This window comes from Aquarana catesbeiana, linkage group LG05 (genome assembly GCF_042186555.1).
Source record: "Aquarana catesbeiana isolate 2022-GZ linkage group LG05, ASM4218655v1, whole genome shotgun sequence".
Classification (NCBI taxonomy): domain Eukaryota; kingdom Metazoa; phylum Chordata; class Amphibia; order Anura; family Ranidae; genus Aquarana; species Aquarana catesbeiana.
Genome location: NC_133328.1, coordinates 61227090 through 61245073, shown reverse-complemented (window position 1 = coordinate 61245073; position 17984 = coordinate 61227090). Strand labels below are relative to the sequence as shown.

General features: G+C 39.7%; 1 protein-coding gene across 3 annotated transcripts in view; it reads left to right on the top strand.

The window, feature by feature from the left end:
- LOC141144282 (uncharacterized) overlaps positions 1 to 5057 on the top strand; it is a 41005-nt gene extending 35948 nt beyond the window's left edge. For all 3 annotated transcript variants that reach the window (XM_073629790.1, XM_073629791.1, XM_073629792.1), the window contains exon 5: positions 1411 to 5057. In XM_073629790.1, coding sequence (XP_073485891.1) covers positions 1411 to 2930 — 1520 coding nt within the window. In that variant the 3' untranslated portion in view covers positions 2931 to 5057. The remainder of the gene's footprint in view (positions 1 to 1410) is intronic.
- Positions 5058 to 17984: the final 12927 nt, after the last annotated feature.

Here is a 17984-nt window from a genome sequence, read left to right as displayed (position 1 = left end):
AGAAAACACAACCAAACTAAATAGCGACTCACAATCGACTGAACGTCATAGAGTGTTGCTGCTTGTCATGTAGGTCCAAACATGTTCAAGGTCACAACGCATGCAGTTATAACCGGCTCCGACTGCTTCTTTTACTAGGTGGAATCACAGTCTTGTGTATATCTATATATATATATATATATATATATATATATATATATATATATATATATATATATATACAGTAGCTGTTTCTGTAGTTTCAACCTACATATGAAATTGATGATCATTAGCACGTGTGTGGTATAATTGGTTATTCATACACCTGACTCTAATACTACAAAAAATCTGACTTTGTGCACGTGTACAAGGTATGCAAGTGTAATGCCGCGTACACACGGTCGGACTTTTCGTCTACAAAAGTCCAACGGACGCCGACGGACTAAAGCTGGCTGGTAATCCGTTCGTGTGTGGGCTTCTCCGGACTTTCAGCAGACTTTTTCAGCCTCAAATCCGACGGACTTTAGATTTGAAACATGCTTCAAATCTTTACGTCGTAACTACGACGGACCCGAAATCCGCTCGTCTGTGTGCTAGTCCGACGGACAAAAACCCATGCTAGGGCAGCTATTGGCTACTGGCTATGAACTTCCTTATTTTAGTCCGGTGTACGTCATCACGTACGAATCCGTCGGACTTTTGTGTGGTCGTGTGTAGGCAAGTCCGTTCGTTAGAAAGTCTGCTGCAAGTCCGCCGAAAGTCCGCCGGAAGTCTGTCGGACAGGCTGTCGGACTTTTGTAGACGAAAAGTCCGACCGTGTGTACGCGGCATAAGAATTGATGCTGGTTTGAAGCCAAGGGTAGTTACACCAAATATTAATTTGATTTAGATGTTTTTTTCTGTTTGTTCACTTTTCATTTTGTAAATTGATAAAAAATAAACTATTAAAATATATATTTTTGAAAGCATGCTTACTTTACAGCGTTTTTTCACATCTACCTAAAACTTTTGTACAGTGCTTTTGTACTCCTTATTAAACTGCTCATTTCTATTGAGTGCAGTGGCAATTTCTCACTCAGCTGTGAGGAGAAGCAGAAAACATCATCTCCACTCCTCAGCACAGCTTGAAACTGCTTGACAGCCGAGATAAGCAGCAATAGCCACTGTCACAGCTTATCTCCTTTTAATAAATGTACAGCTTTGTGTTCTGAGAGTTTGAGTCTGGTCAGGCAGCATTCATTGTATTAATCGTGAAGCATTTGATCTTGTTCTTTTTCCAGGTAAAAATCGCATGGACAGTTATGGTTGATATTGTGGCCCGAAGTGACATAAACACCTTTGAGTGTGATGTTATTAATTTGTGGAATTCTGCCTAGGGCTGTAATTCTGATCTAAATAGGGAGTCTAATATATGATTTCTGTTCTCTTTAGGTGGCTTCAGATGCCTTGGGGTTCCTGAAAAGGATGCTGCTTTGGGACTTTGTGGCGAGCAATACTTTTTCAATAAAGATCTGCAAGAGTGCCAGGCCTGCTCGGAGTGTGAAGAGGGTGTTGTTGCTTTTCCATGCACAGCAGATAGCGATACTGTGTGCACAATGGCAAGCGAGAGCAAGTTGTTCGAATCCTGGTCTGCTGGCTTGTCAGTGCCCTCACCTAAAATGGCTAACTCCCAAATATTCCCAGGTCTCAGCTTGAAAATCAAGGAAAAAGTCCAATGTGAAATGTTGTCACCGGATGACAACCAGATCGTGTTCAAACAACATGGGCTACTATGGGTTGACCTTAACTTCGCAGTAAGACATAACTGCAGGAATTTTTTACAGCTTTCATTAAAACTCAACAACAGTGAGGAAGGCTACGAGTTAAGTGGCTCACGGATAGAGCAGCCAGATGGTAAATATTTTCAGAGCACAAGTATAAGTTCTGCTGCTGAAGTTGAGCCAAGCCAGACTTTATCTGTGGTTCTTAAAAGCCCCAATCAGTTCTGCAATCAAAGCAAAGACCTGCATGTTTATGATCTGAACATGCCACTTAGTTTGTTTTGGGTGTCTCATGATACAGGTGCAGTGGCCATGAGTGCTCAAATGTCTACAGCAATGCACTACCAAACTAACTACAGACCAACATTTAGGATCTTATCGGTTTCTGACCCGTACATGATCAGCTTGACTCATGATGGAAGAAGCATTAAGTTTACTGAATCTGGTGTTGTTAAATTTGTTTTCCAGCAAGCTCTCTACTCCATGGGTCCCACCTGTGTTCGGGAAGGTTTTACTCTCCTTTCCTACATCAACAGAAACGGATCCAATTCAGAATTAATTCAGGTCTTTAAGTCTGGTGTTAATTATAGAGATACATCTATTTCAGCATCCAGCGCAGCCAAGGTCAATTCTGGAGATATAATAAGTTTTGAAGTCCTTTCTCCTGCACAATGCAATGTTCGATACTTTGGAGAAAACTCTGGAATCAGCATGCTAAGCCTTATATGGATTCCCACAGGCATTTCCACTGCTATCACAGCTTCAGTGTCTGCAACTGGATTACCCACAGGGGCTGTCAAGAACAAACTCTTGAGCTTCAGTCAGGATTTGCCACAAGACAAAATTATCCAACTCATCTCCACTGGCCAGTATGCCCATAAATATTTTAAGTTCAGTGAAAATGGCGGAGTAAGTGTTTCTTTCAACTTAAAATTAATCCACTCATGTAATGTTATAAAGGTGACATTGAATACCAAGATAAGTGACCAAGCACAACCATCCATAGTCACTCAACAAATTGGTGGTCAGATGCCAGAAGGCACACAATGGACTAGTGTATCTCTCCGCTCATCTTTTGATGTAGAAAATGGCACACTTTTATCAGTTTCGCTTGATTGCATACGTGGAAGAATCAACCAGATTTCAACTGAGAAAGGGACAAACTTATCTATCTTATGGGTGTCATCATAGATTTTTTCAAAATGTCACCTATATGAACACTGCTCAGACTACGGTTTAAGATGATCCTGTAACTGAGGTGACAAAATTAATCTTCCATGTCGGTCTTCTGGTGTATGAATCATCATGTTTAATAATGAAATCATGAATCGTACACTTTTATGGTTCACTCTAACAGTGCGTAGCAGAATTACCAAGACTATATTTTATCAAATGAAGCATGGTATATTTGCTTTGCCCTAATTTAAAATACAGGATTTTGGTCATCAAAAACATGCCATCAACAAAGCTGCTGCAGAATTTTAAAGTATGCTGGAGTCAAAATTAAAAAAGAACAATGGGAAGAAAAGGAAGAAAGTGACCCTTGCAATAGGGACCTTAAGTACTGCAAGGGGTAAATGTTAACAGAAAAAGCAGTCATACTTACGTTATTTCTTGTTTCCCTTCTTTTGTCTCCAACACTCAGGATTGTGGGTGGACCCTCATCTTCCTCACTTACAATGCAGGACTGCTATTTCTACATTGTACATGGTGAAGTCAAAGTATAACCATTGAACAGAATGTTGAAAACAGTCTTTGGAGACTGGTCGTGACTATGTTCAACCTAAAAAAACAAGATTTTAATCCTTGCTGTACTAGGGGAGCCTCACTGTAAGGGTAATTTTTTCCCCTGGAGTTTACCTTTTTTTAAAAAGCACACAGATGACACCACCTACTTGCTGAGTGAATAAGTTTTTGAGCAAAAGCATTGCTAAAGTGCATAAATCCACTCCAGTCCCCTTTGTCTGTAATCAGGTGATCCTAAAACACATTTGCCGGGGATGCTGAAATACTTAAGCCAGCCATACGTGGATAAAAATCTGGCAGGTCCAGCAGGGACTGGTTAAATTTTTGATCCATGTATGGGGACAGTGGTTGTGCAGGAGTAGATCTACCAAACGACCTCTTTTACAACCATCCTGTTGGATAAATGCCATTTGATCAGCGCCACCGGTTATAGCAGTGCGGATCAGTGTGTTCTGATGGGGGGAAGTCTCCCCGCTATCAGAACACAAAAGCTCAGCGGGAGCAATACCCCCATCCACCTCAAATGTGTGGATGGGGAAATGAGATACATTTTTTTTTTCATTCAACAAAAAAATGACTAAAGTATGGGTTGCCTTAGTCAAAGGTCCTTGCTGTCTGATGTTAAAAAATGCCAGTGCTATGAAATTTCTTATTGCAACCGTCACTTTACATATGTATTGTACATTCACATCATTCTCGGTCTTTAGGGAGCTTACAATCTAAGGTCCCTAACTCACATTCATACATACACATACTAGGGTCAATTTGGACAAGATCCAATTAACCTACCAGCATGTCTTTGAGGTGTGGGAGGAAACCGGAGTACACAAAGGAAACCCACAAAGGCACAGGGAGAACATGCAAACTCCAAGCAGGTAGTGCCATAAATTGACGGCGCTATGTACCTGTAATAAATAAATAAATAAACCAATCAGTTTCAAGTTTGCTTTCATAGTTTGAATGTGATTGGTGATGTGGGGGGGAATAATTTACACAGCTCTGCTTTTAAGAAGTACACTCCTTCTATAATGGACTAAGTCAACTTTGTGTCTCATGGATGCTTTTATTATTATTTTTTTTTATCTGTACTGGAGGATCTTGCAATGCTCTAAGTGGAATTCATATAAACGCTAAAAGCAAACTTTCTCTGTTTCGAAGTGCATAGAAAAAGACTTGAGAGTATAATTAACTTTTTTAAGAGGAAGTGAATTGAGGTGAATCGGCCTGTTTTTCTGGCCATATATCATTGGTCCCTTTTTATGATTTCTTTTTTATGTGCATACATATATTTATATTTTATTAAGACAAAATATTTGTTTTTATGTGATTTTATAAGATTTTTGTACACAAATGTATATGTTATCCTCTGTATGTTTGAGGATAGGATCCTAAGAAATGGTACAAGAGGTGCAGTGCAACCTGCAAGGTGCAAATATTTATTTTGCATGAATGCATCAGGTTTAGTAGGAAAAGTCTGATTGTTTCACTACAGGGAATGAAAAACACTTTATACAACTTTAAAATGAATACAAATGCTTAAATCTTTAATAAAGGTATGATTTATTATGACAATCTTGGTTTCTCTTGGAATTATAGTTTTAGGGGGATTCAGCTGCATAGGGGCTCTGAGTTTTTCTCTATCAATTTATTTTAGCTGATATTGTATGTAGATTATAAATGTATGTCTGGGCAAATGAAAAACTATGCACATCCCTGTAAAACATGTTTTGTAGACATGTGCAATTCGTTTGGTTCCGAATTAGTTTTTTAACGAATTTCGACAAATTCGTAAATAACCAAATTAATGAAAACCTGTTTAACAAATTTTTCCAAATATTTGTAAATTCGAATATTCAAAAATTCAGAATTTCTGAACTTACGAATTTTTGAATTTCCGGATTACGAATTTTCAAATTTACGAATTTATGAATTTATGAAATTCTAAAATTCTAAAATTCGAAAATCTGAAAATTAACGAAAAGAACGAAAATTCGAAAATCTGAAATAATAACTAACTACAAATAACTTAACTATTACTAATTATTAAATTATAGGTATTGGAATTTCCTTTCAAATTTTGCTGTTAGTGAACATAATGAATAAACGTTGCAAATTTTCCGAAATAACGAATGCCGTATCTAAACAAATGGAATGTAATGAATTAATAACAATAAATAACAATAATAATAAAAACTTTTTATTATTATTAATTCGTTCTGTTCCATTTGCTTAGATGCGACATTCGTTATTTCAGATAATTCCTAACTATGTATAGCCAAATTTGAAAGGAAATTCCAATACGTATAATTTAATAGTTATGATGGAGCTTTGCCTCATCTAGTCGACTAGGTTGCCTATGCGTCCCATCCCAACATATCATAAAGAACAAGATTCCTCAAGGTTTGGGACTTTAAATGGACGCAAGGCAGTAATATTATAAAAGTACAAAATTTATTGGACAAACGAAAAATAAATCAACAAGTATAATACAATGTAAATATGAATGTAAACAGATAACTGATGACAAAAAACATCTATATAAGGGGAAAAGACCAGCTTAAAAGAGGGGGGAGCGCGCAAAGGAATAGTCTGACGCATTTCAAATGCACTCTGAAGTGCGAATCTTCCTCAGGGTTTTTAACAGTTTGCACCACTCCCAATGCTGTAGTTCCCAAATATACAGTTGTTTCACCAGCAGCTGAAAAGACACACTCAAATAGTAAGAATGGAACATTCATCTGTGCCAGACCAAGAAGCGCCATCCACAGGATACCCTGAATTCACCCATACCCATAGGTTGCTATTAGTTGCTTTTAGGGGAGTTGTGTTTAAAAACTGTCAGGATAGTGTCCAACCTAATATTAAGGGCTTAGTTCACATATGTATATTTCATGGAAGGTGTATCACATCCAGAAAGGGTTCTCATATCAAGCGGTGGAGAGATATACCAACTTGCAACTATAATGAGATCCTGAAGTTCACCTCCTTGAGGACAATTGCTTGTAGAGTGGCAATTGTTAGTGCCTTAATGGATGGAGCAGGGGTGTATGGTCCGTCAGCTGCTCCATCCATTAAGGTGCTAACAATTGCCAATCTACAAGCACTTCCCTTCCCAGGAAGTGATGTCACTAGCTTTCACTGGCTGATTTTGGTCTCTGAAGGAAGTAGATTTGAAGTTATGTGATGGCACTGGTTTCTGCAAAATAAAGTCCATGGACGGTCGTGGGTTCCAGTTACAGCTCTCAGAGGATTCTATATTCACAGTGGTTGTCCCACAACACAAGCTTGTTTGACCCATCGAACGTACGTTCTTTTGGGTTCAAACGTTCCAGTAAGCCTCCATATTGTTGGTGGTGGTCTTTCTTCACTTCAAGTTTATATTTGTCCACCGTCAGGATTTTCACATGAAGTTTTTCTATATATATGGGACTCTTTATCACAATTTTTATTATTATTTTTCACTTGGACTTTTGTTTGAATGTTCATCACCAGTTACTGGGTTCATTACACTTTGATTTTATACATATTTGCATATGTTTTTATTTTTATTCTCCATATTTGATCATTGGGTTTCATCTCCCTTTTTTCTGATATTTTTATGTATTTACACATTAGTGCTACTCTTTTTGTTTTTTATTTCTAGTGCATATATCCTATTTGCTGTGTGAGCTGCTTTCCTTTTTAGGCAGCGCAGAATTATTTATTTATTACACGAACTGCTGAACTTTCGACCGTCAAGAACGCGGTGATGTACAACACTACGACGAGCTGTGAAAATGAAGTTCAATGCTTTTGAGCATGCGTCGAATTGTTTCCGAGCATTCGTAGGAATTTTGTGCGTGGGAATTGGTACAGATGATCGGAATTTCCGATCGGAACTTTTTCCGCCCGAAAAATAGAGAACATGCTCTCAGTCTTTTGCTGGCTGGAATTCCACCAGCAAAAGTCCAATGGAGCATACACACGGTCGCATTTTCCGACCAAAAGCTCTCATCGGTCTTTTGCTGGCCGAATTTCCGATCGTGTGTACGGGGCATTACAGTTCAACCCTGGGGATGTTGTATTTCAGCAAACAAAAGGCGTCTGGAGCTGCTGGGACTGAAATCAATCAAATTTGTGCTGTTGTCTAAAGCGCTGTTGATCTCATAAAATGTAAACTCTTCATTTATTAAAACAGGATTGGGGGGTTTTCTAAAATGACTTCTATACATTGCGGTTATTCTGGATTTAAGATTGTTCAGAGGTGTATTGCTTTAAATGGGCTTCCTTTTTAACATTTTGTTATAAAGGTTATTGAATACCATCTCTGTTGACAACAAGCATTCATTTATAATGGTGGGAATTCAAGAAAGCTGCTGCACCACTTCTCTGACTTCTGTTAACCACTTGACCTTGGGAAGATTTACCCCCGGCACTGCGGTATTTTAACTGACAATTGCGCGGTCGTGCGACACTGTACCCAAATACAATTTATGTCCTTTTTTCCCCCCACAAATAGAGCTTTCTTTTGGTGGTATTTAACCACTTAAGGACCAAGCCTCTTTGTGAGATTTGTTATTTACAAGTTAAAAAAAGTTTTTTTTGCTAGAAAATTACTTAGAACCCCAAAACATTATACATTTTTTTCTAACACCCTAGAGAATAAAATGGCGGTCGCAATACTTTCTGTCACACCGTATTTGCGCAGTGTCTTACAAGTGCACTTTTTTTGGAAAAAATACACTTTTTTTAATTAAAAAATAAGACAACAGTAAAGTTAGCCACATTTTTTTTTTATATTGTGAAAGATAATGTTATGCCGAGTAAAGTGATACCCAACATGTCACGTTTCAAAATTGTGCCTGCACAATTTTGAAGCGTGACATGTTGGGTATCACTTTGTATCACTTTCACATGTTGTACACATCTCTTGTAATAGAAAAAAAGCATGACAAAAAGACCTCAGATCTCATATTTACACTAAAATGCAATAATAAAAAAAAAATTGTCATTTGAAAAAAAAAATAAAAAAATGGCTCTTTAAGAGCTATGGGCGGAAGTGACGTTTTGACGCCGCTTTCGCCCTGCAATGGTATGGAGACGGGTGGGGGCCATTTTCGTTCGTCTCCATGCCCAGCCAGCAGAAGGATCCGAATCCGCCGTAGAGACCACTATTATCGGAAACCGAGCCGCCAGCTGAAGAAGAGGATACCGGGGTTATGGCCACTAACGCTATAAACAAAAAGACTGACAATTTTGAAAAAGAAAAAACAATATTTTTTACTTTCTGCTCTAGGACATATCCAATAAAAAAATTGAAAAAAGAAATAGAATTTCTTCATAAATTTAGGCCAATATGTATTCTGTTACATATTTTTGGTAAAGAAAAAATCCCAAAAAGCGTATATATTGATTGGTTTGCACAAAAGTTATATACAGACTATGGGATATTTTTATTCATTTATTTTAAATTTTTTTTTACTAGTAATGGTGGCGATCAGTGACCTATATAACACCGTGACTCTAGCCTGTAGCCCTGCCTCTGACCCCGCAATCTAGATTCATTACTTGCTGGCTTTTGTACTTGTGTTTCACTCTTTCGACCAATATTTATTTCCTAGAGGCAGAGGTAATGATAAAGTATATTTACTGAAAATGTCAGGCTGGTGTTTAATGTGTATGCTGTTTTTAACTTTGATAGCTTAAAAAAAATGCACAACCTTTCCAAAACCAAATGAATCATGTGCTACGTGTTTGTATTTTAAAATGTGTTTAGATCTCAGACATCATGTATACAGTATTTTATTTAGTATAAAAAAGTATAACCAGGGCCCAATGCTATTGTTTCACAGCCTAAAACAACACTGTGGTGTAACAATAGCCAAAGCAGCCCATACGACTGCTATAGGACCGGGGCTTGGAGGGAGACCCTATTAGGCTATAGAGTCTAAAGGGTTGTACTCACAGGCCAAATATCGGGTGGCATATGTTGATTTAATAGAAACTGTCCGCCATTCGGCATCCAGTCCGAAAAAAATCTGCCGATCTGCATCTGATCAGCACTCACAGCCAATGGCTTACAACGCTGACCTATGTGTTCTGGCGGATGGTGCCGCCCCCCCTGTCCGAACACAATAGCTCAGCGGGGGGAGATTGCTGTACTAACAGCAGATTGTTGGTACATGATCTCTTCCCGAGCGCTTCCATTTTTTTTCCTTCAGCCTGCTGGGTTGAATGAAAAAAGGCTGACAGTGTGTACTAGGCTTTAGACACACAGGAGGAGTAATCAGGATCACTAATCATCCCCTTGGCTTTCTGTGTAGTATGGAGCATACAGTACATTACCAAAAGTATTGCGACGCCTGCCTTTACACACACATGAACTTTAATGGGATCCCAGTCTTAGTCCGTAGGGTTCAATATTGAGTTGGCCCACCCTTTGCAGCTATAACAGCTTCAACTCTTCTGGGAAGGCTGTCCACAAGGTTTAGGAGTGTGTCTATGGGAATTGTTGACCATTCTTCCAGAAGCGCATTTGTGAGGTCAGGCACTGATGTGGACGAGAAGACCTGACTCTCAGTTTCTTCTCTAATTCACCCCAAAAGTGTTCTGTTGGGTTGAGGTCAGTACTCTGTGCAGGCCAGTCAGGTTCCTCCACCCCAAACTCGCTCATCCATGTCTTTATGGACCTTGCTTTGTGCACTGGTGCGCAGTCATGTTGGAACAGGAAGAGGTCATCCCCAAACTGTTCCCACAAAGTTGGGACCATTAAATTTTCCAAAATGTCTTGGTATGCTGACACCTTAAGAGTTTTTTTTATATACATATGACCTCGGTGGTATGGATGTGTCATTGCCATCATCCCATATCAATTAGTAAAAAATTATCATAGGACCTCTAAAGGGATTTTTAAGGCAATGAATTTTAGATTTTGAATAAAAATCAATTTTATTAATATCAATCAAAGTTAAAAGATACGAAAATTACAAAAAACATGATCAAATAGACAAGTGTTCAAGGTTCAAATTTCCATAAAAAATTGTATATACATCAAATGATAAATATATCACATTACAAATATTGCATAAAGGAGAGTATATGGAAGGAAGTGATGTATCTCACAAGTCTATTTGATTATGTTTTTTGTAATTTTCGTATCTTTTAACTTTGATTGATATTAATAAAATAGATTTTTATTCAAAATCTAAAATTCATTGCCTTAAAAATCCCTTTAGAGGTCTTATGATAATTTTTGACACCTTAAGAGTTCCCTTCACTGGAACTAAGGGGCCAAGCCCAACCCCTGAAAAACAACCCCACACCATAATCCCCCCTCCAGGAAATGATTTGGACCAGTGAGCAAAGCAAGGTCCATAAAGACATGGATGAGCGAGTTTGGAGTGGAGGAACTTGACTGGCCTGCACAGAGTCCTGACCTCAACCCAATAGAACACCTTTGGGATGAATTAGAGACTGCGAGCCAGGCCTTCTCGTCCATCATCAGTGCCTGGCCTCACAAATGCGCTTCTGAAGAATGGTCAAACATTCCCATAGACACACTGCTAAACCTTGTGGACGGCCTTCCCGGAAGAGTTGAAGCTGTTATAGCGGCAAAGGATGGGCCAACTCAATACTGAACCCTACGGACTAAGACTGGGATACCATTAAAGTTCATGTGAGTGCAAAGACAGGTCCTAATACTTTTGGTAATATAGTGTGTGTTTGTCTTCCTTAGCAGTATAGATCTTTGGACCCCAGAACTTCTACAACCCCTACCCAGCACTGAAATGAATCCGGGTATGTCAAAAAATTCTTCCTCAGGGTTTAAAAAATCCTAGAAGTTTTCACTAATAGACTGGTACCTGATAAGCGTTTCAGAGTATTTGTGTGTAAGAGCAGTATTAATTTACAAATTGTATCAAATAGCTTTCCTGATGGTTTTTATAGCTACTGAAACTCAATTTTTGAGTTTCAGTACTGACTACTCAATCACTTTCCTCACCACTTGCTATGGCTGTGGGAAGGCTTAGAATTTACCATAAAGGTTCTTTTTTTTTAAATTTCTTGCACAAATGTCATAAAAACATTTGTGCAAGGTGAGCAAATTTCACGGTATGTTTTCTAATAGATTAATTCCTGCATCAACGCCATCTAGTGGACAAAATGCGGTATATAGTCTTGTTGAAGTAGTTCAGAAAATGATATGCATTTTGGATGGAGCTAATGAGGAATTAATCTATTAGAAATCATACAGTAACATTTTGTTCAGCTTGTACAACGTTTCTGATATTCAAATGACTGGTGAGCTACAGAGGACAGAGAAGATAGCTGGAAAATGAATGTTAAATATTAAAGTGATATTAAAGGATTTTTTTTTTGTTAAAATAAAAAAGAGGTTATACTTACCTGTTCTGAGCAATGGTATTGCACAGAAAGGTCCCTTACCTCCTCTTTGGCAGTCCCTCACTGGCGCTGTCTGCTAAGAAAGCACCCATGTGCATGCGCTCCTGAGCCAGGCTGTGTGCATTCATAGATACACACAGAGCTGGAAAGCCATGCCCCGCCCCCATGATAGGATTTGATTGACAGGAGCACGAGCCAATTGCTCTCGCCACTATTAATCTGTCCATTAATAAGGGACAGAGTCGGGAGAGCCACTGCTCTCATGCACATCGCTGGATTGAGATCGGGCTTAGGTAAGTATAAGGGGGTGTGGAGAGGAGGGGCATCCTCTGCAACAGAAGGTTTTTAATTTACATTTTTGAAATCTCTTTAGAAACACTCAAATACTACTTAAAAAATTGAAAATATTATAAATATTCAGTGCAAAATATAATCAGTGCAATTAATATGTGGGCAGACGATTTTCCTACCTCACTCCCATAAAGATTATGTGATAAAGTGGGCAGCTGCCCCTATAAATGTCAAATGGCACTATATGAAGCATAATAAGAATAAAAAGAGGCGCTTGCACAAATCTGTGTAAACCAACCCCTCAACGGGGATACAGTGTCTTGAAAAAGTATTCATACCCCTTGAAATTTTTGACACATTTTGTCAGGTTACAACCAAAAACATAAATGTATTTTATTGGGATTTTATGTGGTAGACCAACACAAAGTGGCACATAAGTGAAGTGGAAGGAAAATGATAAATGATTTTCTAAATATTTTACAAATAAGTATGTGAAAAGTGTGGTGTGCTTTTGTATTCAGCCCCCTTTACTCTGATACCCCTAACCAAAATCTAGTGTTAACAATTGCCTTCAGAAGTCACCTAATTAGTAAATAGAGTCCACCTGTGTGTAATTTAATCTCAGTATAAATACAGCTGTTCTGTGAAGCCCTCAGAGGTTTGTTAGAGAACCTTAGTAAACAAGCAGCATAACGAAGACCAAGGAACACACCAGACAGGTAGGGGATACAGTTGTGGAGAAGTTTAAAGCAGGGTTAGGTTATAAAAAAATATCTCACAGAGCACTGTTCAATCCATCATCTGAAAATGGAAAGAGTATGGCACAAGTGCAAACCAAACAAGACATGACCGTCCACCTAAACTAACAGGCTGAGCAAGGAGAGCATTAATCAGAGAAGCAGCCAAGAGGCCCACGGTAACTCTGGAGGAGCTGCAGAGATCAACAGCAGAGATCAACAGTCGTGTACTCCACAAATCTGGCCTTTATGAAAGAGAGGTAAGAAGAAAGCCATTGTTGAAAAAAACCAATAAGAAGTCCCATTTGCAGTTTGTCATGTAGGGCAGTGGTCATCAACCCTGTCCTCAGGGCCCGCTAACAGGCCAGGTTTGCAAGATAACTGAAATACATCACAGGTGATATCATTTGCTGCTCAGTGATTGCAGTATTCTAGTCTGCATCTCCCCAATGTAATACATAAAACCTGGCCTGTTAGTGGGCCCTGAGGACAGGGTTGATGACCACTGATGTAGGGGACACAGCAAACATGTGGAAGAAGGTGCTCTGGTTAGATGAGACCAAAATTGAACTTTTTGGCCTAAAAGCAAAGCGCTACATGTGGCCAAAAAAGTAACACTGCACATCACCCTGAATACACCATCCCCACTGTGAGCCCTGGTTCACATTGGTATGATTTGACATGCAATTTGACATGTCAAATCACATGTCAAATCAGAGGCAATTGTCAGCAATGGCACCGTCCTAATCGGTGCGACTTTGCATTTGCGGAGCCGCACCGATTTCAAAAAGTAGTTTTGTAGTAGAACGTCTGGTGGCTTTAGATGCCAGTAGCTGACATGGCCTCTGCCAGATGTTCAGAAGTACAAGTTCTGGTAGGGATTTAAATGTTTGACATACCATTACTATTAATAACAATACCCAATGTAGGAAGAGCGATAATTAAGAAGAACAAATGTGTTTGTTTAAAATTCCTCTGATAGACTGTAGCTCATCTTTAAGGGGTTTGGATGAAACCCGAATCCAAAAGAAGTCTAAACTTTTATGGGTGCAGTAAATATCTTTATTCAAATGTAGACAGACTATAGTTCTACTGGATCTCAAAACAAGGTTTCTGCAAATTGTTTTTTATGTATAAAAACTGAACCGCCGATGAGTAATTTATATTGTTTGGAGGTTTCATTTGATCTCCCTGTCTACCCTTTGTCTCATCACCACCGACTTTGTCATATTGCTTATTTGCTTTAATCTGCAGCTATTAAAACAAGATGCAGCCGTCTCATGATTTATTGAAGGTAAAACCAGATTGCGTCAAAGTAAACGCGACCTGTTGAGAGATGGGAACAGGCGATCACATCTGATTCTCATTTCTCCCTTGTATGTTCTTCATAGAGCACCAGACTCTCCAGAGACAAGGAACAGATTTAAACCAGGTATTTTCTGTGGAGCATGGCAAATGTTTTAAGTCAGGCATCACAGAAAGAGCCATTTAAACCATCAGCATAGTCTGAGAAAAAAATATAGCATGAGAAAACCTTTACTGTAAATGTACGTTAAGTGCATGTGTGTTTGTGTATGTATGTAGATTCTAATTGATGTTAAACCAAACCTGTCATCAACCTTAAGCTAGCTAAACAGACAACGTACACGAAAGATAAGCACCCTCAGGTGCGTGAATGGACGTTAAAGCATTTCTAAACTCAAGAAAAAATGTAGTATTTTGCAGCTCACGAGTTCTTTGATGTGAGGGGGTAAGCCTTTTGCAGTTCACAGAGGTAAATTGGGCAGAGCTGATAGGACTCTTTGACTTTTCAGTGCTCCAGGGGCAGCATTGTCAGCAAACTATAGGAGTTTTAGAGTAGTGTTCACCCCCGAAAGGGCCCACTAATTTGTCTCAGACTCTCTTCCCTAGAGTAGCTCCAGCCAGGCACACATCAGTCTAGGGGTTTGTCTTTTTTTAGATTTATTGCTGAATAAGCTTTGATGGGGTGCAGGGAGCTGTTGGATACTCTGGAAACCCTTTCCAGTAATATGAGGACACTTTGCACTTCAGCAAACCTTCTTAGTTCAGTCCCTCCAGTAGCAGCTAGGGGAATGAATAACTCTTGAGACACTATAGGAACTGTCCCAATTCAAGCAAACTGGCACTAATGTCAAGAGATAGTAGCAGACAGTCACTAGGATCTCACACGCAGGCCTATACTCACAATGTCCCTGGATACGTGGATGCCTCCTTTTAATATCAGCCACACATTTCTCCTTTGAACTCTCCAGACCAGATCCTCAGTGAAATCTCTTAATCAGGTCCAGCAGCTTCAAACAGGACCCCCAGCTCCAGCATAGCTGGGACCTCGATGAGTACATGTAGAACTACAGCTGGGCTGCCCAGTAGGGCAGCAGCCCTTCAGGCTTGGAACTACACCTCCTGGACAAGAACAGGGCCGCCCCTGGCCCCAGACCCCCCAGCCACCTACTAGGCATCCTTCCCCAGGGATTGGCTGAGACCATATACATATTCAGACTGTGGATTTGCCTCTTACAGACAATTACATTCTAGAATTCTCCAGAAGCCAGGGGGGAAGCAGTCAAGTCTGCAGCCAGGGAAGTCTGGAACAGCCCAAAGCATCCACAAACCGCTAGACTGACTACAGGGGAGCCAAAAAGATCCCATTTACCTAACCTTTCTAGCAACCTATCTAGGAGGGTGCTACATAAGAGAGAACTTCACCCCTGTGGTAATTTTTTAATTCTCTTTTTACTTTTTAAGCTTACTTACCTGCCCAATTATTCCAGTGTTGTTCTGCTGTAATCTGCCAGCTTGCTTCTACAAGCCAGGTCCTCTCTGATGTCTTTGGGAGCAGGCAGTTTCTGACTGTTTCAGTAAAGAAGGGGAGTATGTGTGTTGGGTTGTGTAGAGCAGGTTTTTCAACCAGGATTGCGCAAATAATCCCCAGGGTTTCCGCAGCAAATTGACACAAAGCCCTGTGTACAATCCAACTATGAAAGGATTACCGTGTTAAGTTCCATGTACAGAGAGGAGAGAAAGCACATTCCGTTCCTCCTCTGGGCCCTTTCCCCCTCTATGCTGTGATCTGTATATTGCCAGCAAACGTAAAAGATGTGTAAACTGCCCGCCCGCGTCCTACCAACCGATGATGTCATCGGTAGCTAAGGGAAGGTCAGGCGAGCATAGAAGGGGAGAGAGTCCGGAGGAGGAACGGGATGTGCTCTCCTTCCTCTCTGTACATGGAACTTAACACAGAAACCCTTTCATGATTGGGTTGTACACAGAGCTTTGTTTCATTTTGCTGTAGCAAGGGCAAAGGGGGGTGGGGGTCGGAGGGAGTGGGGTTGTGGTAGAAGGGGGGATTTAGGAAGGGGGGTTTGTGACTAGTAGGGGATGCTTGTGCTAGGAGGGGGGTTTGTGTTAGATGGGGGATTTTTTTTGGGGGGGGTTGTGCTAGCAGGGGGGATGAGGGGATTTAAAACATACTGACCACATAGCTCTGCCTTACAAACTACATTTTAGGGCTTTTTTACACCAGGTGCACTGTGGCAAAATGTGTGAAATTTCACATTTTCCTGCACCACACAAAAAGGCATTGCCTTTTACAGTTGCGCATGGGTGTCATTAATTCTTAATAGCACCCCCACGCATCCACCAATTGCATATTTGTTTGCACCCACTTAAACTCATGGTATCGTAAAAACCACGCCAGCACCTTTTTTTTCCATGTTTCACAAGAATAGAGCAGCCTAATAAAACACAGAACATGCAAAAAAAAAAAAGTGCTTGGGCGCATCACCTCAGACTGGTGTGCTCCAAACTGAAATGATCCCTCAGACTGTTCTGCCCCTTGGTTAAACACAATTCTAAATTGAGCCTTGACTACAACAAGGTTGAAAAACACTGATGTAGAGGACAATTTGCCTAAAGCCACAATCTAGCCTTAATTAACCTACGTTTCCAGGTAGAGCTTAGTTTAGTAGCTTTAGCTCTCGTTGACATTGGAGCCACAAGTTGCACCCTATTGTCGGCAATGTCACTGTTCAAATCAGTGCGACGCCAACTTTGCGGTGATGCATCGATTTGAAAACGTAGCTCCTGCATTACATGCATAGACATCTGTATATGAAGCTGCACAGATATCTTCAAAGTCGTACCTGAAGTCGCTCTGCCAAGCAGCTTTAAAATCGTGTGATTTCAGATGAAGTTACATGGTTTCAAAGCCACATTCAATGTGAACGAGGGTTTAGATAGAGAACAGAGTGTAAAAAATATCAGGAGTGCATTCATTGAAAAGTCTTCTGGCAGATAGAATAATCCAGCAGATTGTAACAATGTACTTCGCTACTTGGTTGTAAGTATTTAAAACATTCCACAAAATTATACATTTTCTGTACATTTTATGTTTGAACACAACATAAAAAAAATATTATTATTGAGGTGCTTTTCTTTTTAACAGAATCATCTGTCAGAAAATTGTTTTAAACAACCTACATGTTTGATGTGCTCTTATTATCTCCCACTGTGTGGTTTTATAGATATCTCATGAGCAGCGACATCAAAGGGCTAAAATTAACATCAAAACGCTGCAGTTACCTTTTACTGAAATTCTTTCTCTTCTTTTTTATTTATTTCTGAAAAAGACTCTTTCAAAGCCTAAGGACTTGTGTTGATGGACTTTTGTTCATGTCAGACCTGCTTTCCTTTCACATAAAGTTTATGGGAATGTAAAAGCAGCTTGGAACAGGCTGATGCAGCCTAGAAGGAGGTCAAATTCAGGTCTGAAGTACCTCAGCTATAGGTCATATGTACAGTACTTGTCTAGGAACCCTGGATGATCTTAGAAGCTTTTCAAACTGACCTCAAATGCCCATCGACAGAAGCACAAAGCTTGCTGACACAATCTCTAACTCCAATCAAAAGTTTTGAAAATAGTTCAGAAAAGTTAGAACCTCAAGTCAAGTTTTTATTTCTTTAAAGCGGGGTTCCACCCAAATTTTGAACAATATCTGTATGTATTCTCTTCCTTGCCTAGATGCTGGCATGCCGTTTAAAAAAATTTAAATCGCCGTAATTACCTTTT